This window comes from Anopheles funestus, chromosome 2RL (assembly GCF_943734845.2).
Source record: "Anopheles funestus chromosome 2RL, idAnoFuneDA-416_04, whole genome shotgun sequence".
Lineage (NCBI taxonomy): Eukaryota > Metazoa > Arthropoda > Insecta > Diptera > Culicidae > Anopheles > Anopheles funestus.
In genome coordinates, this window is record NC_064598.1 from 25,143,790 (window position 1) to 25,168,524 (window position 24,735).

The window sequence follows — 24,735 nt, forward strand, 5'->3', positions numbered from 1 at the left end:
CCAATGTAATGTAGCAAAGGTTTGTATTTGTTTCGGATGTTTTTCTACATTTGTTATCAACCCTATTTTATAACACAACAAATTATTTTTCAATATTCAATCGTTTGTTTTTTACCTGTTTCATTTTTGCTGTAATTTCATCGTATGTTTAGTATTCGTTCCAATTTGTGTGTGTTCGTTGGGAGGAAAGATTTCAGAACCAACCATATTAAGACCATTTGTGGTGTCATTTTTATCATCTAGAATCTAGATATTACACTTTACACCGAATGTAACAGTTTCGTACAGTAAAGTCTAATCATCAAATTGATTCACTGTGTTTTTTTGGTAAATTTTTGCTACCCCATGATTTGTGTTTAATTTTTTCCACTATATTTACTATTCGAAATGTTCTTCCAAACATTCTAGACACAAATCATCAGTCGATTTATTTTGCTTTTACATTTAAGCTATACTTATCTATCCTAGTATCTCTTGCACTACACCTTTTAGTCTCTTCTGCAATATTGCGAGCTGCAATTCAGAGAGAAACAAGTCCAATTGTTTTATAACGTGCCAATTTTTTTTTTTGGTTACATTTTTATTTCATTAGTAATTGTTTTTTTGTTTTGTTTACTACAACAAACACACACCTTGCAATGAAATGTTGTTATTTGATGTTCTTTTTTTCTTTCTTTATAATACACACTGTTTTAAACGATCATCAACTAATGGTGGCTGTTCCGTTCGTAACATTAATTGTTTCTTATACTTCAATACAGGCCTCTGTTGTAAACAAGCTCCTGAGTTACTTAACTACTAATGTTGCATTTCGTTCGAATTGCACCGCTCAAAAACACCAAAAACTGTAGCAAGAAAAAAAAATGATAGCAAACAATTACGGGTTTTAAAAAAATAATTTCAAAGAACCTAATAAAAATCATGCACGCCAGGAGGAAACGTGTATTGCTTCGCAGCATACAAACACATTATCCTTTTCAACATTATCTGCCCTACAATGTTTGTTCTTCAAATTGCAGCACTGTTATTTAAAGCTAGTTATAGATTTCCTTGTTTGTATATATAAAAACACATTTCTTACACACTTAACAACTTGGAAACCTTACGTAACAGACAGTTATTTGAAGATGAAAAATACATTCTAACTAAACGAACATAGAAAAAAAACGGAGAGAGAGAAAACATATTGAGGTAAACGACAAAGATTATCTAAACGGTGGAAAAAGCACTTGATGAACAAATACAGAAGCATACGCAACAGCGATGCCTTCCGTTTGGCAAGCTATACTTTTAACGGGGAACAACTACATAACTTTGGATAGGGTTTAGCACAACTAGAACCGTAGCGGGAGAAGAATAATCACAGTTAGTTACAATTGATGAACATTTTTACCGAACCGGAACACAGTTACATGGGTTTGATATGATGTGATTATGATGTGTGATGATAGTTTGTTTTTTGTTGTGGGGTTTTTAGTATTAGTTTTTTTCATATAACACATCCCACCGATGGAGGGCAGAGGATAAAAATGAATTGTTTATCTTTCATTAGATTCATCTTACGAATGATGATTTATGGTACTCCACTTACTAATTTTGGGTTTAATGATTAACGCACGGACTAACTGAACTATATACATTCTTCCTTTATGTTTCCCATCATCTACCTATGGTCCTGTCATTGATAAACTATCAACCGAGCAACACTTTATCCATTTGCACGATAAAGTCCGGTGAAGCTGGGCCCAAGGTGATGGATGGTACGTATGGTGCACCCTATTCGACGAATAGGGATGAGTGGATGGAAGTAACACCTTTTTTTAAACGTATCAGCACACACACATGATGATGATGCTATTATTGTCATTGTTTTGTCATTACTGCTTTGAGCCTAACTGCTGTGCTATTCGATGCTACTTGGTATGGGGGTTAAGACACCGTGGAACAATTAAAGGCCACTAACAAACTATCGTGAAGGGAAGCAAATTTGATAGCCGAATGAAGACTTTAAAACTTATTACATTTTCTTTCCATCGCTAACCGGAAACACGATTGTTTACACCGCAATTGAGCGGGCTCATTAAACTTTTTGCCAATGCCCTTACATATACCAACCAAACAGACTATACATTATCGAACCGATTGATTTGTTCCTAACTATGTTATGTCTAACCTAAAAACAAACCTAACAAATATGCTTGGTCTAGAAATCTAAAAGTCTTTTACATCACAAACAATATATAACCGATCCCACTGCGAAACCACTACAAAAGCAACGGTTCACTATCGGACCAACCCCGTCAGTACTATCCGGTTCCATGTTTGCCCGTTTCGAATAAACCTTTCTTGAAAAACGAATGAAACTCGATCAGTGTCTGCTTGGTTAGACCGGGCCGTCCTTCACCTTCGTAGATGGAACAGTGGGGAATTTTGGCACACACCACCAACAGGCGACGCAGGTACGTTTCTAGCTGGCGACGTCTCGTTTTCGCCACCGATTCCGTGTTGGATGCAAACAGTTCACGCCTCGGAAATGGTATGGTTGCGATCTGAATGTATAAAAAAAAGAATGGTATAGTAACGCTACGCGGAAGTTACGTTGAAGCGTTATTTTCCCTACCTTATCACCGTACAGCTTCTTCATCGTTAGATGGAGCTCACGGAAACGGCTGTACCGTCGCAGTAATGTCCACCGTTCATCGGGCAGGTTTATCTTAACCTCATACTCATAATGGGTTTGTTTTCCCGCACCACGTATAATGTACGTCGGTATGTTTATTGCATGATCCGAACCTAGCAAAGGAATAAAGAGCAAATAGCATATTGTACTTTGTAGTTTCTTCCACTGCCACATCCAACTTACGATAGGTTCCTTCCATCGATGGTAACGATCGCGTAACGCTTGGTGCATAAATGCTACCTTGATCACGCGATCGTACATATCCCGGATAGATGCATGAATTTCCCACCCGACTGTCATCACTGTCGGTAAAGCTTTCGGGGATGTCTCGCATCGAATCGAGCTGAATCTCTCCATCGGACAGGCAACTCTTCTCCACGTCCTGTATTTTTATCTCCAGCTGCACGATACGCTTCTGCAGATCCTGCAGCTCACCGATCTTTCCGTCCAGCATCTTTTTATCACCGTTCGTTTCGAGAATTTTCATAATTTCCGCCTTCTTGCTAGCGATGCTTTCACGCAGATGATTCATTTCGCACAGGATCAAATTTGCCGTTGACGAAGTAATCGAACTATTGTCGATGGATGAACCACGCGAACGGCGCTCTTCCTCGTCATCCTCATGGCGACGTCTGCCCGTCTGCTCCTCTTCGTCGTCCTCCTCTTCGTGGCTACCATCGGTACCACTGCTAACACTGCTTACCCGTAGCGGATGGATACCGTGACGGATGTCAAAGATTTCGGTACGCATGCTACTACTCTTACCATTATTGCTACGTGTTCGATTCGGTAGTGAAAGCTTTAACCGATTAGTGCCGGGCGTACCCGTCGATGACATCGTCGTTAGCGTGGTACGTTCCTCGTCCGAATCGGACGATTTGTGACGCAACCGGGGCGATTGCGGTTGGTTCGATTTCAGCAACCCATTGCCATCCGTCACGATTACGGTCGTGGTTGTGGTGGGCATCTTTTTACCACCGTACTTTGGGTTCGGGGTGGATGAGGTGGCTAGCAGCAGGCAATGATCATCCGATTGGAAAAGCAACTTGGCCGTACCGCTACCAGGATCGTTCTGCCTGTCCACGCTACCTTCGCTTTCGTTTTCATCCGCCTCGGCTAATAATGCTGCTGCCGTATCGGTGGCTTTATTCGTTTCAAAGCTAACGCCACTATCGCTCATACCACCGTGCAGGCCACCGTTCGAAGTGGCCTCCTCGTAGTCACGATCGCCCGTATCGGATTCGGTACCGTCCTCCGTTGAGCTCGGTGTCGGAATGAGTTGGTTTAACGAATTCAACGCTGGTGTGTTAAGGGCCGACACGAAGGAACAGTCCGAATTTGCCGTGTGGAATGTGTCACACGTTTCCAGTGTTGCTACACGATTCACACCCAATAGTAGATCGGTCCGTTCACCGTTCACACCTTCGCCATCAGCATCTCCATTGGTGTGCGTAAGATTAAGTGTCATCCTAAAAGGACATCAATAAATTATTACTTCGAAACAATAACATAAAGTCAACGATTTACAACACTTACGAAAGCTTTTTCTTTTGAATTTGATCCAACTCTTGCTGGGTTCGCTGTTGTAGCAAATCCCTGTTTTGCTGCATCAGCTCCTGTATCTTTTGATCCAGATCGGCAATCTTCTGTGTACTTTCTGAAAGCAGTTGCTCCTTTTCCGTTAGCTCCGTTTCGTACTTATTGATCTCATCGCGCTGTACAAATAATGTAAACCATAGAAATTAGTAATGTACAGTTCCGTTTGCCCGATCGATAAACAAATGCTTACATTGCGCCGAACAAACTCCCGAATGTACTGCTGCGAGTAGTTGTCAAGTGAGCGTGATATTTGAAGCAATATTTCCGAATAATCCTCCGTTTGAGGTGCATTTCGTATTAGTTCACTGCTTGCCTGTGGGTATAGAAATCAACACAACATTATTTTAATTTAAACCAGATCGAGAATACGTTTAATTTTCAAATCAATTCCAAATTCAAAAAGAAATAAATAGAATCAACAAAATAAAATAAAGCTAGCGTTTGTCTACCTCGTCCAGACGGCCACAGTCCTGCAACTCCTGAAGCTCTTTCGCGACGTACTCATAGAAATCGCGCTTCTTCGTATCCAGCTGCGTTTGCAGAGCGGACAGCTGTCGCACTAATATGTCTACCTGGACTCACGCAAAATGGGGCAAGGATCCAAATAAGCGATACAACACAAAAACCAATTCGATGACGGTGGTGAAACAAAGGAAAATTAAATGAAATAAACATGAATAAGTAAATACGAAACAGAACATAATTCATAGCAAAAGAAAATTAGCAAGTGTCGCACTGGCTAAGTAAAAGGATCGATAAATAATTCTTCTAATTAAAGAAAAAATCTTTCTTACTTGCGTCTTTTCGTTGCTTTTTTCCCACAGCACCATCTCTTTGCGTGCCATTAGCTCCCCGATCCGACAGTCCAATATCATCAACCGATCGCGCTTGGTACTTTCCAGCCGATCCAACTCTTCGGTACATAGCTTAATCTTATGCTTAAACTGCTCGTGCATACGCGTACGCTCCAGATTCAGCTGACGCAGTGCATTTTCGATCGTTTGCAGAATTTTCCGATGTTCGTCCTGCAGCTCGGCATCCTCCCTGCTTGGTGTATATTGCCGAAAGCGAAATGCATTCTGCGGTGAAGCCATACCACCGCCACCACCGAACAAACTCAACGACGATCCACCGTCATCATCGCTCAGAAAACTCGCACAAAGGTTTTCACGTGACGCAGCAATCAACGAAAGTCGCGACAGATCGAGCCGAGACGAACGCTGCTGATGGCTATTCTCTTGACGCATTTTTGCCGCCTCAGCCGGATTGTTGTAGCGGAACATGTTTGTCCGGCCAAGCAACAGTATGTCGCCCTGACTGATTGCAGTCGGCACTTCTATGATGCTCGCGTTTAACAAACAGGTTGCATTCGGATTCGGATAAATCGTTGCATTCCCGTTCGACAGTACGATACGGCAGTGTTCCGGCGCGATACCGATACCGTTTAGCGAAATGTCCTGCGGATATGTTGCCTCGTCCGTACCAATTGTCGTTTCACCTTCCTTTAAACTGTAAAGGGTCACACCGGTACTAATGTCATCGTGTATGCCAATCAGATGTGGCATCTCCGAGTCGAGCACCACACCCACACCGGATTTGCGTAATCCAAGTGAACGCTGCTCGCGTAAAATGGTTTGCGCCTCGCGCCATTTCTCCGTCCACTCCTCGGTCAGCACCTTTTCCTGTGCTTCCTTTTTGTGCAGATCTTCAAGCACCTTAAGCTGTGGCTTGAGAGCGGCACCACTATCGCTCGAAAGCATCAGCTTCAGCTTGTATATTTCATCACGCAGCTCGCGAATCAGCTTCACATTCGGATCCTCGTTGATCGTCGGTTTGTTGATGATGTTCTTCGCCCGGTTTGCGTACCGCAGTGTACTGAGCGTTTCGCTGTAGTTCACATCCGCCGGCGAGATGGCTGCGATCATGATCGTTTTGCTGTTACCACCCAAACTATCCTTCAGCAGCCAGGTAAGGATGGAATCACGGTACGGGATGTACAGCACCCGTTTGTTGTTGGTCGGATTGGTTTGCTCTGCCAGTGCGGATATGACACTGCCCAGCGTTACCAGCGACTTGTTGATGTGCGCACCCTCCTTCAACCTTTGCCCGGTAGCACCAGTTGCATTGGCCCGTTCGCTTCCTGCCAGATCGACCAGATGGATCTTGGACACGGTTTCGCTCGGCAGATCGTTGAGGTAGCGTGCCTGGACGAAGGTAATGGTGAAGATTGCATGACTTCGGCTGCTCGTATCGTTCATGTTCGTGCTGGCTGTCGTACGCTGTATGTTGCCCTGGATCATACAGTTCTGTATTTCCGAGTAGTCCGACACCGGATGCTGGGACAAGCTTTCCACGTACGGTCCAAGCGTGCGATGTTCCCGCACACGCAAACCATGCCCCGCACTGCTAGGTCCAAGGAGATCCTTTACCCGTTCGTTGTAAATTTCCAAATAGGAGCATTGCGTCTTATACCCGGTACCCTCCTCCTGGCCGAGCTTCATGCGTGCAAACAGTGAGCGACAGATGCGCGGGATAAGTCCTTGCGCTTCCGGTGTGCCCATCATTGTGAATGTTTTGCCACTACCCGTCTGGCCGTACGCAAACACACACGCATTGTAACCCTGGAACGCGCAGTCCACTATCTCCGTACCGAGATCGTCGAAAACTGTTTCCTGATGCGTGAAGTGTGGATCGCGTTCATCCACCGACCAGTACGAATGATCAAACGTGAAGTCATTGAATGGATCCTGGGCTGCGCGAGATGCGAGATCCCCCCGTATGCCATTGCCGATGCCAAGTTTCGGTTTCAGCAGACGTGTCTTCTTTCCATCCATCTGCACGATGAGCTTTGCGCCGAGTTCATGTTCTCTGTGGGATAAATCAAACAAACAAAAATTGGAATGAGTCCTATAAATATCTTGAATTTACAGTTATATTTGCCAATCTGATTTATTGAGTAAATAAAACTGTTCTCTAATTGTACCTATATGCCGCATCAATATAAAGAATGCAAATAAAGAAGTTAGGCCCCAAGAAGAGCATCTCCAAAGGATATAGGAATGCCAGATCTTGAGGGATTTAAAGAACTCCTGTAGCTGGCCAAGACCTTAGAGCCGTAGTAGCACCTGTTATGTTAGTAAGTAAGATCTTACACAATTTTAAAGTGTCTTTATGAGAGCTACTTTGAAGATATTGGACTCTTGATCGTCTATTCTTCAAAAACAATAAAAATACTCACAATTTTTTGAAGTACGTAATCAATTAAAAATACACGAACATTACAATTCTTTTGAGCTTTTCAGAGAACAACTTTGAAGTACATTATGTTACGAAACTAAGACATATTCGTTTCTAACTACCGCCGTCCTAATACAGATTAATTTTCTACTACAATCTTTACACCAAATTAGTTTGCAACATCTACTTTCAATTGACCCACAAAAATCCATCAGCCGCTGGCAAATTTGAACACCACAAAAAGGAGGCGTTGTTGATCGTTCACATCTGTTAGTATGTTGCTTCCAGTTCAGCACTATTTGCTCGGCTTAGACAGATGAAAGGGAGAAGAAATGCTCATACACAATCAACTCGCAAAAGCAAAGCAGAAGGAAGCTTAGCATGATTTAGCGATAATTCATTACTGTATCATTTATTTCTTTTTCGGTTTTGCTGTTGTATGATTCACTTCCGCGATTGTAAATGAAAAACATACACTTTCGTTTGCCGAAAAACTCCCCTCTTTTGGGTTACTGATTGGAGTTTTTGGGGGGAAACCTCGCCAATCATAATCATAGGTCGAGCCCGCTAATCATGACGGCCCGTGCTGTTGCGTTTCTTTTTAGTTGCTTGATAATGAACTACAACCATCGAACGGTGATCGTGTCGATCATTGCTGAAAGACAGCTGTTTGGTGGTGCTGATCTCATAAGTTCTCTATTCGTAATTAGCAACACCGATTTTTTAGGCTTTAAAAATACATTTCATTCGAGCTCAAAAACATGATTGATTGAAATTTGAGATTGCAATATTCAAATAAATCACCTTCACCTTTTAATAGTACGAACAATATCAAGCTGATTATTGAGACAAATAGAAACTGCGATAAGAAACACACCTCTTCTCTACGTTCAAAAGGCAATGACATAATCATTTGATAATGTTGAAGAATATCATCGGTTGCTTTGAAGAAGGTCGTGTTCCAACCGAACGATAAACGGTACCGAAATTATTGAAATTATTAGCAATAATCGAAACGGCCCCCCGGAAGTTAACAATGTGCAGCACCATCCGTTTAAAAGGTGATTTTCCTAAACGCAAACGAGTTACGTCGCGTTGGTAAGACGTAAGTTTGCAAACTATTCAACGGAGTGGTCGCTTAGGTCGCAACTCCCCCGAGTTGCATCATCGTCTGGCGAGTGTTTTGTCGGTGCCGATTGTTCGTAAAGAAAGAAAAAAACCGCAACTCTCATTACCACCACAAACCTACGGATTGGATTCATATAATCCTCATAAAAATTGACCTATAGATAGCGAGAGCAACCAATCGCAAAGCAAAGATTGATTCATATTCCGAAAGTGAATGTGCAACTGGTAACTCAATGTATATTAATTAAGCAATCGGCCGTGTTGGTGCTCTCTGTACGTGGCTTTTCTTTTGCAAATGTAACATCCACTACCTGACTCATACACAATGTTAAAATGTGATAATACTTATGTTGAAATTAATACGTAAAATAGAAAGAAGTTGATACAAATCAACTTTGGTACTTGACGGTCAATATTACAATTTGTGTTAGAGCGATTAATTTTTTGCATCAAATTTGCTTTGTTTATTTTTCCCATCCCATCTTTCATGTTGAATCTACAGAATGTGTTGTTATTATTACTTCGTTTGTACGATCGCGTGAGTCGTGCTAATCTTACAGCTCGATTATGCAGATCATAGCTATAATGGAGCCTTGCTCCCGTTAGTTAGGTCACATGGCTCTCGAAGAGTTCATGTAAATTTTAAATATAAATTCGCAAGTAGCTTATCAGTCGTTTAGAAAAATAAATAACAATAATTACTAATTTGTGCGATGTAGAATGTTGGATTGAATTTTGCACTGCATCTGTTTCAGGTTAATCTTTTGGCTTAACGACCTCAAAGATCACGCCAGCCATTTCTGGCGTATTAGACTTATTTCTACCTCAGGAGGTCCGGATGGGATTTGGAAGCCGTTTCTGTGTGTTGGTTATCACAAACACAATCCTTTAATCTGAATGACTTACTTTGAATCTCTATTGTCTGAGAAAAGCCGATCTATGAGGATTTATAAGCTTCCAAAGATTCATGAATTTAAAAACATTAATGATTCTTTGAAAGTTCTCTAAAGACTTCTGAATATCTATTAATTCAGGCATGTCTGAAGATTCATAAATGTCCAACGAATCATAAATCTTCATTGATTCTTGGTTTCTTGCATTTTAGGCATCTGCTTTACAGCCACATTATCATAAGGCTAAGAACTCTAATAAGCAATACCTTCGTAATAGGAATATACATAATATTAGATCATTATTTTCCTATGTCTCTCTCTCTCTGTCTCCTTATATCGAACAACATCTGAATGTCACAACATTTGTTACACCATTGCACTTCATATTGTTTATGGTGTATGGTGTGTAGGTGACAAACATCATAAAACTTATATATTTCTCCAATTGCGCTTAATGTGGGCAGCAAACACCCGGCTAGACATGTCTGCACTTTAAGCGTGGTTCACTGGTATGTAAGCAGCATACAATTCACCATGTTCCAGTTTCATGATTTCCACCGCCCGATGAAACAGTAGTAGCACGGTTCCAATCTTTACACTTTAGTTGCAATACGATCGAGAAGTTGCATAAAGCAATCGCAACAAAAGGGTCCATTGCAGCAAAAAAAAGAACTCCATCGCTATTGAGAACTAACGACGAGTTTGGGAGCGCTAAGATGGGAAGGTACCAGGACGGTATTCCCGGTGGCAACCACAACTGACCGACTAACCAAAACCGAGCCCATTTGCCCCCAAGTGCCCAACCCCGGATGGCTCGCAAAGCGCGTCCAGCGAAACGAAAGCGTACCAATAAGTCCTCGTCCACAAGATGTGTCCACCAACAAAGAAATTCAACACCGTCTGGTTTGTCGGTCACATTAACCTACGGAAATGGGAAGGGTTTGGGTGGGGGAGAGTTTCTTTGGATACCGTCAACCGGTACGACACGCGCGCCTCTTTCCTTCGCGCCTCTCCTCCTGCTTGCTGCCGGACGCTACTTGAAAAAAACCGTTCCGGGAGCATAGTTGAAGCCCCACTGTTTGCCACTAGCGCATTGCATTTCCGCATACACAAGAAGAAGCTTGGGAAGTAGGGAAATCAACGAACTGAAACACCGTTGGTAGCACAAAAATGCTACCCCACGCACGGTACGTCACGGTCCTACTGGGCACAGACTACGTGCAACATTAATTATTGAAGAAAGAAAACTCACTCCGGACCATGAGGGGGGGGGGGGGGGGGGGAGCATATGGCAGAAGTACACCTTCGTTACGGCTTTTGATTCACCACAGGTACAATTGCACACTATGAAATTTAAATCAACAGCCACCAGCGCAACAGGCTTGCCAGTTCCATTCTCAATATTTGTTGATCATTGGTGATGCAATTGAATTTGAAAGAAATTGTTTTGTTTGGTGAACTAATTGATTTTAACATTAAGTAAACAACCAAGTACTGTGGCTTGATTGAATAATGTATAAAAATTTTTTATTGCTTTGTCCATTGGACATGCGTAGTATCCTAGTTCCATTGAGAATTCCTTGAAGAGTTATGAATCTTTGAGGAAATACGAATCTTTGGGGATTAATGATTTTTTTTTATAGTCGAATCATGATTACTCCTCACTGAAGATCCACATGGATGACTCTTTTCAAAAGATTCATTAAGCAAAACACTAGATAGATGGATGTGATGTTGCTTATCTTAATGTACAATAATTTATGGAAATTGTATGCTTCCAGGAATTAACAATAAAAAAGATTAACAAGCAATTAAAAAACAACTTTTCTAAATAAAATATTCCTTTAGCTGAACTGGCCTGGTTCCAATGCCAGCTTACTTATCACCACCATCCAATCGCACATATTCACACGGTACGTTAAAATTCGCTTTCAACTAGACGGTCTCAGCCGGACAGCCGAATGCCGAACGCAATTCAACGGCTGCCTTGAGTGTGGTGAAAAGTGAAAATTTAAAATGCATCAAAACAGCAGCACGTCCACTTTACCACGTTTGTTCGGTACGGTACGCCAACACGGACGAATAGTAAGCTTATGGCTCGAAAGCTTCAAATAAATGATTTACTTCCATATTGTACACCGGGGCCGACGATGCGGGGCCACGAACGGTAAGGAGCAACATGGCAACACGGCACATTAAACGCCCACTAATCGAACCCAAGTTATGCTTCGAGCAATGCTACACAAGCATGAAAGTGTTTTTTTTTGTATGTGCGTCGTATTTGTTGTAGCCTTCGCGTTGCGCCCAAATCGTTTGTAGCGACCGCGAGAGACTAGGAAATTAGCCGCCCCGAAAAGATGAAGCGATTTCCGTTACTAAAGTTGCTTTTTTTCCATCTTGTCAAAACGGTTTCACACTCGAACGAGACTGGCGGCTAGACGCGAAAAGGGAATGTAATCGACCGATCGTTTCGAGATGCTAACGCACACGGTGCTTATCATTATGAAAATAAACATTCCATCCATATTGGTAAACGTTCAATCGGGATTGCTAAAGCGCTAAACGGTGATAAATGGGATGGTACAGAAATTAATTTCACTTACATATTTTGATGCAACGCGATTTATTTACGCACGCAACAGCAGATCGTGTTGCTATGCGATCGTGCCCATGTTGGTGATGAATGATCATCCTTTAAATGTGTACATAATTCTTTGTAGTTGTTAGAGTTGCTACCAATTAAATAAATTTAAAGTGGAGATGTCAAAATTTGTTTTTAAATTTAGATTTAAATAATGTTTGTACTATTTTTGATCAATAGATATTCCTCCTAATGCTAGCTGTAAGTATATTATCATTTGATTTGACATAATAATCGGTATTTTAAGCAAACGAGGCAGATGATAATATAAAAAAAATGAAACTTAACAGTTCCAACCGTGTTATTTTGAATAAATAATTCCAAAACAAACCATAACTGGAATAATATCCTCAGGAATTCACCTCATTCATTACCCGATGAAAGTGTTTTATAGGTACAATACAATATAATAGATTTTCTTTGCCATTGCCCTTTGCCTTACTCTAAACAATCAAGTTGTTTAGGGATTTTTGTTAACATTTATATTTTGGGGGCAATCACTTGAGATCGTTAATCATCTGGAAGAAAGGGCTATAATTTGTAGGGTCTTAATGTAATCTAGAAAGACCCACACTTTTGGCAATGACTGATGATTCGATTACGTGCAAAACAGTAATCTTGTAGTTGACAAGCATGACCTGTCGAATAAACGAAATTAAGTGGTAGCAAGTTTTGCTACAGAAAAAAATATATTTCATGGGTAATTTTATTTGTGTTGTTTCACAGTAAGTTAAGCATGAAATGTTTATTGATACTAAAAGTTATCGAAAAGACTAACACCTAAAAACACCCATCAAATCTCTACGAACCTCCATGTGAGTTCGTGTGTTGACTGTTGTTTCCTCCAAATTATCCCGAATATCTTCTTCGTTTAGTGTCGTATTAATGGTCTTTTGATATGTCTTCAAAAAAGTTGATTGATCTCGTTTGGGAGAAATGTCACAAGGTGAGTAAATTCTGGTAACAACTTGGGAGTGTGGTTGGGTGAGATGCTCTCTTGTCATATCAAAAATTACCAAATCTTTCGGTTTGATTGTTAGACTATCCTTTGAACTCAGATGTCTAAGAGTTCAGAGGTTTCATTGTATTGCTGAGTCGTGTTCACCTTGGTCTAAGCCACCGTGGTCTAGTCTCCTCCAGTCCGTCACTTCCTACAAGGATACCAACAAGCCCTTTCTTCATATTTCGTGAGATGTTGCCATCTGGGGTTAGACTCCACAGAAGCACAACATACATACTCTAGATCAGGGGTCTCCAAACTACGGCCCGCGGGCCTCCCGAGAGATCCCGAGATTGGCCCTCAGCTGTGGCTATTCCACTTAATGCGGCCCGTCATCCATTGGAGTTCCCAAAAAGTTTGGAGGCCCCAGCTCTAGTTTATAAGTCTTTTCTCCAAAGATCTGGATGTCACTTCTCTTTTATCAGCCATACCTCTCTTTATGCTCCATGTCGTCATCTTCGCTATAGAAGATCTATCTTTTCTATGACTATAACAAACCTGTCTCTCACTTCCGTTCCTTTTCATTCACATGTGTAATTGCAAAAACTTTGAATTACGACATTGATACTACACATGATCAGATGAAGAAAGGTTTATACAATTTTTTCATCAATTTTGCTCATTCAAAAAACACTTTTCCTTTTTGTCATTCAGAAACCAACAAACTTCATTACCACCTCCATCGATCTCTATCCAGTCTTAATTCATAAAATAAAAAAGAGCCTTTGAAAGTACAGCACATTCGAACGTTCACTTCGGAGTGAAATCGTAACCTTCAGCATCTCAATGCCACCATTCGTCCGAAATTTAAAAAAACTCATCATTCCATTACCAATGGTCGCTCGTCTCCGCGGTGACCTATTTACGGAAGATGCCACGGAAAAATGTTAAACTCACCTTGATCGGCACCGATCCGTAGAGCCACGAACTTTGTACTGGCAAAAACAAAAAAAATGTACATGCGAAACCGAACTGTTGTCGAAGCATAGTTTCACTTCCATCCGTGGCCCACCGGAACGAACGGTCTGCAGTAAATGACAAAGCCCACAAACCGTGCGTTAGAGTATCTTCACTTGATCTATGCTGTCCAGCGAACCGGAAAGCCAACACGATCAACAATGAATTCCACTTTTAAAAAACGGAAGGAAGTCTCATCATCGAAGGTGCTTCTTGTTTGCATTTGCTGCTAAACAAACATGCGAAATGGAACACGCAAACGCACATGGAAAATATGATTGCAAAAATGATAACATAAACTGAAAGAATGCATAAACTGAAACTAATTGCTTCAATAGTTAATTAAAGCAATGTACAAAAAAAAATCCAATTATGAAATCACTCAATCGCGCTTCACTTCTGATCACATCGAATTTGCTCATTTAGTGGTTTATTCTATTTTTTGTGTTGTTTTGTTATGTACACCAATAAATTAAACATATTGCATTTTTTTAACCGCAACAGAACGCCATCATGCACACAATCCATTTCCGTTGGTTGTTATAAATGAACGAAGAAGAAAACAACACACAAAAACTGCATCCTTTGCTGTGGTTTTTTGTTTGTCCTTGTGTCAAGTGTTGCTGTCAAGTCTGATGGACCATTGCAGTGCCATTTGACATGAAACCGTATCCCTTTGGCTGTGGTTTTGTCACATCGACCGATCGTACCTTTTGATGTGTTTCGCGGCACAAAACGGCTTTGCCATTTTTTATTCCGACCCACAATACACGGTGTCAAATGTTTCGTCGATCAGCACTGGGGTTTAATGTACGAAATCTTTGGTCGTGTCTAAATTCAACGTCCACTTGGTGTTGAAATCGTAACATTTGATTTTCAATTGTCAGCGAGAGACCCTCCTTTGTGTTTGGTCATTTTGATTCGTTGCCACAGCAAACACGGTGAAAGTGAACCGAAGACCTTCGGATCATACAGATCGGCAAAAGTGTGGATATTTCTTCGCCCGGAAACGATCAATGTAATAATGGTTTTATTCACACCATTCTCGCCCGACTGGTGCCCGACAGCAAAGAAAGGAACCGTGAACCATGGTCTTTTTCCAAATCGACGTCACAATCCCCCGGAACAAGAAACTTTCTCATTCTAGCGGACAAGCGTTTTGTCGTTGTTAGGAGGATTTATGAATAAATTTTCTCCCACATGGCATCTTTACGCACTCGGAGACTGGGGGGTTTGTGCTTGGTGTTCAGGCGATAGGAAAGTCAATGTACCGAATGGTAGAGACTCGCTCACACGATGAGTCACACCATTTCGAAAGCATCCACACTGAACCAATATAATACTTCCACTGTCAAACACAGTGGTACAAGAAGACTTGACAGCAGGGACAGGCAAATCAAGCAAAGGCAAACGTATTCTTGATAGGAAGTTGTTATCAGTATGAAGCTTGTGTGACAGCAGCTCCAACGCAGTACGAGTTGCGCTACATTGCGCTGGTAATGAAAATTCCAAAATGCCTTCCTTCCGCGGAAACATTTACATCGGGGTTCGAGAATTTCTATCATGCCATGGAGGATGTAACTTGTGAAGAAAAATTCTAGACTGAACTTATGAAAGCATTATCGCTAACTCCATAATACCTTCGAGTAATTGTGCTCCACGAAAAGATGCTTAAAATTCTACAATTTTCTTTTTTTTTTAAACATAGTGTTGTCTAAAGAAGAATTACTAGTTGTTACTACATTACTACATTACTACATTACTACATTTACAATCCCATTGAATGACGGAACAAGGGGTAGCTTACCCTTACTGGTGCTGGGGTAACCATTCAGTGCCACATAAAGCATCGTGATTCACACATCAAGGCCAGCGTAAATTGCATTAAGTCACAGTCACACAAGGGACATGCTTAAGCAACCACACAGAAACACCTGTTTTTCCCCCCTTCGTCCCAAATGGGCTTTTCACGAATAGGGGTAAGAAAGTACACCACTTTCTTAACCTGTGTTTTACGTTTTAAATGGCAAAACTAAGCTTAACGGTTACCCTCCCTCCCGAAGAACCTTGCAATACGTTGTGTAAGACGATTACCGCGCTTGATAAGCTCGTAGAACATTGTGTGTCGTCTGCTGAATGTCGGCAGGCAACCTTCTGACGCACAACCAACCCGGATGCAAATTGGGTCAATACGCGTGAAAAGCTTAAGGAAAAGTGTTTTGATTGGTTAGTAAAAAAAAGGGTTTAAATAATGGCAAATAAACACTAGAATTTAAAACGTTAATAATTACCCATTATGTTTACATAAAAAAATGGATTCCATTTCAATGTTCTTCCTCAAAGCATCAGGTTCCATGGGAACTTTAGCGGGCTGTTGTTTCTTTGATTTTAGGTACCATGAGTCCCAGCTACATTCATCTGTTTTGGAAACTTTAAACGTGAGAAATGAGGTTGGTGTTCGTGTTGGAGGGAAAAACAATCAACACTCATAAACGAATTCGTAGCTTGTTCGGTTCAACAGAAAAAACGGCAACGAATTTTCCTGTCCCGAGCTATTTAACAACACCGTTCTGGATTGCATGCGAAAGAGCAATTTAAACCAAGTGCCAGGCCAGGGATGGTTTATTTACGATCTTACGCTATGTGTACAGGCGATGATGGAAGTACTAGCGCCACTACCGTTAAAGAGGTTTCGCTAGATTGATAAGGGGGGGGGGGTAACTTTATTTATTTTTTATTTATAGAATCTTCAACATTTTGGGTTGTTCAATGTTTTGCAATTTATCCGTTGTATTTTAATTCAAATTATTATACCATCATAAGATTATTGTAATTCCAATAAAATCTCTCGACTAGTAACTTTGAATGATATGCTTCCTTTTAATATTATTTTTTCGGTTTATAACACTGTAGCATAGTTAGCAAATGATATTAACACCTTTCCTCTATAATACGAGCTACAAGAAAATCGCATAATTAAAGAATCATTGAAACTCAAAAAACAATTCAGATCTTCGAAATTGTTTCCAAAGTACCAACAATTTAAAAACTTCTTAAAACGCTTGAAAATTATAAAGTATTTAAGTTAGTTTTAACCACGAAATTATATTCTTCAAATCGGAAAAGTGATTCAAACGAACGAAAAAATTCAACTCATCTCGATACTATTGAAGCACATTTTTTACCAACCAAATCCATTGAAACCCTGCAAAGAATCGCTACAAAATCACATAACATTCGAAGCTAACAATGCAAGAAGGAAAAAAACTGGGAGCCCAACACGTGCCACCACCAGACTGGCGGAAAATGGAAACATGGCGAAAGCGTAAGCGTGGCCAGGAATCCTTCAAAACAATCAAACAAACGGTGGAAACGCATGAAGATGATCATCGTCACGAATTTCGTGACCTACTGGCATGGCGACCAATCAATTTTGGTTCGGGTGATTGATGAAGCAGCTGCTGCCAAACGGGGGGGGCCGGTGAGACAAAAAAAAAAAACAGGGAAAGGTGGAAACTACTGCAAGTTGCAATTTTCACGCCGTCATTAGATGATGCTTCCCAATCAATAGAAAACTTCAAAACTCGGCATAACTTTAAACGATGGACGGACACACACAACAATTTTCAGTCTGGTGTGCGTATGTGCCGTAATCCAATGTAATGGAATAATTCCAATAATTCCACATGCTTTGCGTGTGTTTGGGTTGGAGGTTTTTTTCCATCTTTTGGGTTGCTTCTGCCAAACTACCCACGGAAAATGGGCCACCGAAAACGAACTTCATCGACACGGAATCGTTCAGGGGTTTTTCGTTTGATGTTGGTAAGAAACAGGTGACGCAACATATTCAAATTACTTCTGCTTCTCATTTGCCCGGGCAACCTTTGCTGGTTTGCGTTTGTTTTGGGACAAAATCCGTTTAAAATGTTTTAAGCTTTTTAAACTGCACACCGGTATATAAATATTTTTCTTTTAGATTTTTTTTATTTAATTTAATTTACTGATCAAAACTGGCTTTTCCTTTATGTAATATTTGTGAAAAAAAAATTGGGCCTAATTTTCCACTTTAAAGCGTCGGTTTGAAAGATTTTTATACCACGTTCAAATTCAAATTTTGTCAATTTTTTATTGAAACATTTATAAATGCTTCCAATGCTCGATTCCATCTTTATTCCGGAATCGGTTCCAATCTAACTCATTCGATTCCGGGTCCAGAGTCATATAGGATCGGGATCGGCTCCGGGGTCATTGATCCAAACCAATGATGTCATCTCCGGAGTCGGCTCTGGGGTCTATGATTCAAAATCAACTCCAGAGTCAGTCCTAATTTTGATTTTTTTTTTTTTGAAGATCAGTGGGACCAGTCTAGATGAAATTCGATTCTCGAACTCTGGAGTACTGACTTAAGATGTTTGAGAAATTAAGATAAGTATATTGGTTTTTCCTGTTTTTTCTACACTCTGTTTCTGCTCAACTCATTACATAAAGCATAAAACAACATTATCTTTTTAGTTTAGTAGTTTTAGATTTTATTGAACACTACAAAATTGTTCAATCATTGCAATTTTATCAACAAAATGAAATCCAATATACAGCAACGACTTCGTTAAGCAAAACCCCATGAAAATGCATTTTCCTTTACATATTTTTTTTTTGCTTGCGGTAGGTCAAGTCCGTTTGCATAAACACTTCGCTCACAGACACACACACACACACTTACCTTTGATTGAAGGGACGAACCCGTACGGCAACCTTCAACGATGCCATGGTTGATTACTAAGATCGGGTACACACACACACACCACGTTTTCAAACTACACACAATAGCCAAACTCGGAACCGTAGTTTCCTTTGGCGCCGGTCGGATGGCCTTGCGGATGTGTTGTTTACACAAAACAATAAGAAAAAAAACACACACACACACAAAAGCACTAAACTTCCAACTGTTTCGGGCTCACACTATTAAACCTTGTTTTGGTTTTCCATCACCGTGCGCGCCACAGAATTTCATTTACTCTTGTTGCCTGTGCTGCATCGAGTGTGCAATGACATCTTTCTGTCAGATGACGGTTCTCACTTGCTCGGAATCAGCAGCAGCAGCACCACCGGAGCTAGACAAAGCAAAGCAATGTGCATCCATCACATGATGCAGCTAAATTTCCGCACTGAAACGGACACAGTTTTCCACGGCCACATTCCCCGGTTGTGGAACGGGTTTAAAAGAAACAGTTCAGTTTTTTTCACTTTTCACTACGCATTTACAAGAATAAAACACAAGTACATTTCTGAACGATCGCACACACATGAAGATACAACACTCGCACACAGATTTAGGCTATAAACAGAAATGCGCTGCTGAGGAAAAATAGAACACACGCTAGAAAGAGAATAGCAACAGTAGATAAGGAGATGGTAACTACATAATGCGAAACACAATAATTATCACTTCGGTTGCCTTTGGGATGGATAGAAACATTAGGCAACAATGATACCGTATTCTCACACCACTAAAAACCCACCCTGTTTTACACAAAAACACACACACACGAAGAATTCTTGATGAAAAAGGAATCAAACCAAAACTCACTACACAACTCAAGCAACACTTTTCAAGTGCTTTTTCTTTCCGTAACAACACGGCTGCTGCTTCTTCGTTGTTGATGGATGCCTTAACTTCTAATGGGGAGCTTCTTAACCACAGCAAACAACAAAGCAAACGGGAAAATCGTGAAGAGTTTGCGCTCCCCTGCAGGAACGTTGCTACCGTCTGGCTGTGTGTTTTGTTTGTACGGCGGATGATGATGATTGTGCTGCTACTGATGAAGATGATGATGATAAAATAGGGGGTAACAGAAGGTAGCCGATGGTTCGCCTATTGTGCTGCCTTCAAGTACATGGGGAATAGCTTCTTTTTTTGCGTATCCATTTCGCATTTTCACCGTGGTCAATGGGAACAACAACACAAAAAAGTCGTATATCCTACTGGAACTAGTTACAACCCCCTATTTAGGCCGCGAATGACCGGAAAGGAGGACATGAAGTGGGTACGCGCGTACTACAATATTTTACACTTTTTTTCTCCTTTTTTACGCACACACTGCCGATGCTTCCCACCCAACGTACGGCACAGCTGTTGTTGTTTTGCGTGATGGTTTGCATAGTGAATGCCGTCACCTGGTCAAACTTTGGACGGCACTGCATCTCGATGCAGTCATTCGTGTGGGGGGAGGGCATTCGCTTTCGCTTGCACGCTTTTCCAGGGGAAAGATTTTTCCTCCTTCCTTTCAATGTAAGCTTAGCGTAAGTATAGGTGCATAGGCACGCACCAAAGAACGGACACAATAAAAACATATACCAGCACAGGCGTATATTCAGTGAGCACGTACGAGGAGAGGAACACTTTCTGATTGAAGGCCACAAATGGGCTTACAATCGCTCGTGAAGTATGATAAACATTCGCTAATTTTGTCGCGATTTACTGTGCCGTAGCTGTTGTTGCTTTGTAACGCTGCGTAAATGCAATGACTTCGTTTGACACTGTTTTTTTCCCCGTTCTTCATGCGAGGATCTCCATATTCGCAACACTCGGTTGTTAACCATATCAGCTTGAAAATTGATGTACACTTTTTGTTCCACTGCAACTGACATCATCATTTCAGAACCAAAGACACAAAACGTTGTTAGCACAGAACACCGAAACACGTTAGTACCAAACGGCGTGAGTATTTCGGTCGATTTTACAGATTCAATTACCAAATCCCTAGAAAAACGGTACAGTAAGGCAAAAGAATTAGGTATTTTCGTTCGTTGTAGCACCACCAACCATTGCGACAGAAAAACAACAATGAACTGAAGCTAAACATCAGGGTTCGGTGATGGACGGGTCTAGCAAACAATGACACATTTGACAAGTCGAATGACGTTACCGCTTTGACAGTTGGTTGTCCGCAGAGAATAATGTTCTTGTTGTGATGATGATTTTATGTAAAAAATGGAATTTTAATGCTTCATAGTCTTAGAACGAGACGAAAATATTACAAAATATCAAGCAAATACTATTTTTAGAGAGAAATAAAATGGATAAATAATGTCATATTGGTACAAAATCAAACAACTGTGAATTGGTTTTAACGTACGCTTAACCACAAACCAATTGTTCAATTAAATGTTCATTTCATTGCAGAACATCTTGTTTCTTTATTTTAAGATGAAATTTTAAAAAAAAATTTGATGCAGCAGTTTTCAAAATGTTTGTAATGTGAAAAACAGTCATGTTTAAAAATGCCGTTCAGCGCCATCTAACGTAAAAAAAGATACACATAAAAGAAGGGGTGTAAATTAGGGGATGTTATCTATTTATGTATCAATGGCGGAATATAGCTCAACAAAATCTATTCAAAGTGCTTGTCTATTATCATATATGGTAACTGAACATGTTTTAAAAAACGCAACATAGGCTTACAGCAGTTTTCAGGAGTTACAACAACACGAGATGCAATTCAAACAGCAACATAACGTCCACCAGCAACTCCAAACTTCGAGTGCTGAACTATCGCATAAAAACCCACAGCATAGCACAGGATAAAAAGGCCGAGCATAAACTTCGAGAGGCTCGGGTTTGTTTTGCACACCGAAGAAGAGAACACACACAACCCGCGAGGCGTCAACAACGGTAACGAAAGTCGCAGAAATCCCTTCGGTACCGTGTAAACCCGTGTCCGGGCAGAGGTAGCAGAAAAAAGGTGGACTGGAAGAAGGTGTTGGTGTTGCTATTTTCCATTCAGTGCAGTGAAATTTTCACACATTTCTTCTGGTGAAGAATTCGCAAAAGTGCATCGTAGCAGCGATGGGGAAAGTGAGCAGATGAAAGCAAATCGCCCTAATCGTGTGAGGTGCCTCGGTTACGGTGTACCTCTGTGCGCATTGTTACGAATGAAGAAGGGAAAACACACATACACGCACACACGTAGCCCTCGAGGTTCGTCTACTGCACAAGAACCAGTGAGAGGGATTGATTTTTCTTTACCCTTGTGCTGCTAAACTTCATCTCAGCCCTTCCTTGCTTATGGTTCGTGTGTCTGGCCAAACCTCCATCGGTCCAGAACTACCATCTTCTTCGGCTGTTACGTGTGTACAGGCTGAAAATAAGATTGCTTTTTCAAGGGTTGCCGGAGACGCAAATTTCCCTCAAGCAGTTAGCTAGCTGGCAGCAAACGGGAAGGCTTTGCAAATGCTCTGCGCTAACCCTCTGCCGGAACCATTGCAAAAAAAATCCCCTGCTGCCCTTTTTCTTTGATCGATTCACGTACTTTGGGAGGGTTTTGTGAAGGTGAAAATGTGTGCATCCAGTTTTCGTCACTGTGCGCGAAAACTTTACGTTAAAGAACATTTTTTATCATTATTGTAAAGAGAATGCATTTTTTTTAATTTAGATTACAAATCGCGATGCGTGTTTTGAATTAATTCACAAACAAAAGATAAAAAAACATTTGTAATTAGATGACATGTTTGCTCTGCGCCACCACACATCATCGTTGTAACGTTAATGACGCTTACTTTGATCGTTAACACGCGTCCCAGACAGGTGATTGTTTTGAATTTTAATTCAATGTTGGACATCGAACTGCCTACATTTAGGCGCAATTCAAAATCAATCAATCATGATGTTTTAAAACTTATCAATAGAAAGGATTTTTCGTTTGTTTGTGTGCGAAATACGCGAGCCTTTTTAGAGAGTTTTTTTCCTTCTTACCATCAAGTAATTCATTTATTCACTATATATTACTGCAGTGTAGTGCGTGAAACAGTGCAGTGCAAATGAAAAAAAGTGTTCAAACGACATCATCCATTATGTTCGTGTGCTATTAGTGCGAAGAATAAAAAGCAAATATAATAAAGCATTTTACAGCGCAATTTAAAGGGAGCGCAAGCGTGTGAAAGGCATTTTAGAGGGAAAAAAAGCCAAAGTTTGTGCATTTTTATCACGTACAGTGCAATTTACATCCCAGTACTGCAGAGTCTCATATGGTGAAGGTATTGGTGCATGTCAGCCGTGAATGTAACATTGTGGTAAAGCTTCAACCACCACCACGTCTTTCGCACCGCCAAATCGTTCGTGCTCGTTTCTCGAAGCTTTGCCCATAGTGCCTGGGAGGTTCTGCGCCACAAACGAACATCACGAGTCGGCGGTGGTTAAAAGCACAGCAGCAACGGCCCCACAGTAAAGCTGGACCGGAACGCAACGGCCGCGACGATGAAGACTCGCCTGACGACGCTTACATGGCGTGGATCCGCATCGGTCGATCCACGGTTTTCCACCGCAATGCTACCGTGGTCCATCGCCGACATTAGAAACCACGAAAGTTATGTAACGGTAAGTGTACCGCAATTAATGTACAACCACTCTACGAAACATTGGACAGCCATCACGTGCTAGAAAACCGCTCGACCGACATTGTCCACTAACTTTAAATCAAGAACCATGTTCGGGTGACCTTCCCACTAGGCTGTGGGAATTTGGCCACCCAAAAAAAAACAAAATAATGCAAAGTTTTGCCAGCAAACCAGCAAACCAAAAACCCAATTCTGTAGTCCCACTGGGGATGGAAATAAAACTACCTGCATACACAATCACAAAAAAAAAGAATCGGAACACCGCCTTGGGCATGGCTTTGAGCAGTCATACTCTCCAACCAGGTCCAGTGGCTCAGCCAAACCGTTCAAATCTGAACATCCTTGCCCGTCATTGTGGCGTTGCGTTACAGAATCGCTCCCTGCGTGCATACCTTCAGGCGCAAAGGCACCCCGCCCGTCCAGCGCATCCTTTCCCAAAAAAACTTGACGCCCAACCATTCAACCGTTGGCCATTGCTTGGCTCTTACCCCTCTCTTCGCATTCGAGCGGTGGAAAATATCGATTTTCCATCGGAAATGCGTTCGCAACATGGTACGCATTTCGCGATTGAATTGTTTGACGGGTTTTGCTACCCGTTGCGCTCGAACATTCGTTCCAGGGATTGTGTGTGTGTGTGTGTGTGCGGGGAAATGTGTGCCACCTCATCACCACCAGCCCACCAGTACCAGTACGTGCCATGTGCGTTATGTTGTGTGTGTGTGTTGTGATGCATGCTGTATACTAGAAACGGCAAGCCGAAGATGGCGGAGTCAACCAAAAACCCATTCATCCGCCTAACGAGATTACGTTCTCATCAATTATTAACAAGTCAAACAACATGGTCCACTAAATCCACCCCCGGAATGGGATCCGTTTTCATTGGAAGCTTGAACCAGGGGGGGCAGCGGGACGTTATGGGAGAGTAGATATTGTTTTTTTTTTTATGTTAGGGCTGGTAGGAGGATGCTTTGTGGCAAATGCGCATCAACCGATTACTTTGTATTATCTCGTACGACATTTATCTGTAATGTGGGAGCAATTTGGTATTTACCGGTATTTACTGGTTTGCCGTATTCAATGGAGAGTTACTTGATCTGTGCTAAAGAGAAGTTTATTTTCGTCTTGCATTCCATTCCACTTCCATTCAAAATTTCCATTCTAAACCCAAAAAAGTCGTAGTTAATGACAAATGACTTTTTTCTTCTTC

At 41.3% G+C, this 24,735-nt stretch overlaps 2 protein-coding genes across 8 annotated transcripts in view; one reads left to right on the forward strand and one right to left on the reverse strand.

The window, feature by feature from the left end:
• Nucleotides 1–82: 82 nt before the first annotated feature.
• On the reverse strand, nt 83–21,006 carry LOC125765631 (kinesin-like protein Klp98A). 2 transcript variants are annotated; one of them, XM_049430966.1, is made up of 9 exons: nt 20,889–21,006; nt 18,856–19,512; nt 5,074–7,147; nt 4,729–4,851; nt 4,470–4,592; nt 4,217–4,395; nt 2,864–4,149; nt 2,621–2,793; nt 83–2,549 (listed from the first exon to the last, which is right to left on the reverse strand). In XM_049430966.1, exons 2-9 carry the CDS (start codon nt 18,900–18,902, stop codon nt 2,307–2,309), a joined length of 4,248 nt encoding a protein of 1,415 aa, XP_049286923.1. In that variant the 5' UTR covers nt 18,903–19,512; nt 20,889–21,006; the 3' UTR covers nt 83–2,306. The 2 variants fall into 2 exon arrangements, with proteins under 2 accessions (XP_049286923.1, XP_049286924.1); XM_049430967.1 differs by lacking the exons at nt 4,729–4,851; nt 20,889–21,006 and having other exon boundaries at nt 18,856–20,653.
• A 663-nt stretch (nt 21,007–21,669) lies between these two features.
• Nucleotides 21,670–24,735, forward strand: part of LOC125764179 (TBC1 domain family member 4) — a 28,081-nt gene continuing 25,015 nt past the window's right edge. The window contains exons 1-2 of one of the 6 annotated variants that reach the window (XM_049428117.1): nt 21,670–21,892; nt 22,926–23,508. In XM_049428117.1, coding sequence (XP_049284074.1) covers nt 23,389–23,508 — 120 coding nt within the window. In that variant the 5' untranslated portion in view covers nt 21,670–21,892; nt 22,926–23,388. The remainder of the gene's footprint in view (nt 21,893–22,925; nt 23,509–24,735) is intronic. The other 5 variants (XM_049428111.1, XM_049428112.1, XM_049428113.1 and 2 more) reach the window with 5 other exon arrangements.

Coding starts and splice junctions, on each gene's coding strand:
- LOC125765631 (XM_049430966.1), bottom strand. CDS start 18,902: ATGGCATCGTTGAAGGTTGCCGTACGGGTTCGTCCCTTCAATCAAAG. Junction 7,148..18,855: donor GTTCGTCCCTTCAATCAAAG/GTAAGTGTGTGT, acceptor TTTATCCCACAG/AGAACATGAACTCGGCGCAA. Junction 2,550..2,620: donor AGAAGCTGTACGGTGATAAG/GTAGGGAAAATA, acceptor TTATACATTCAG/ATCGCAACCATACCATTTCC.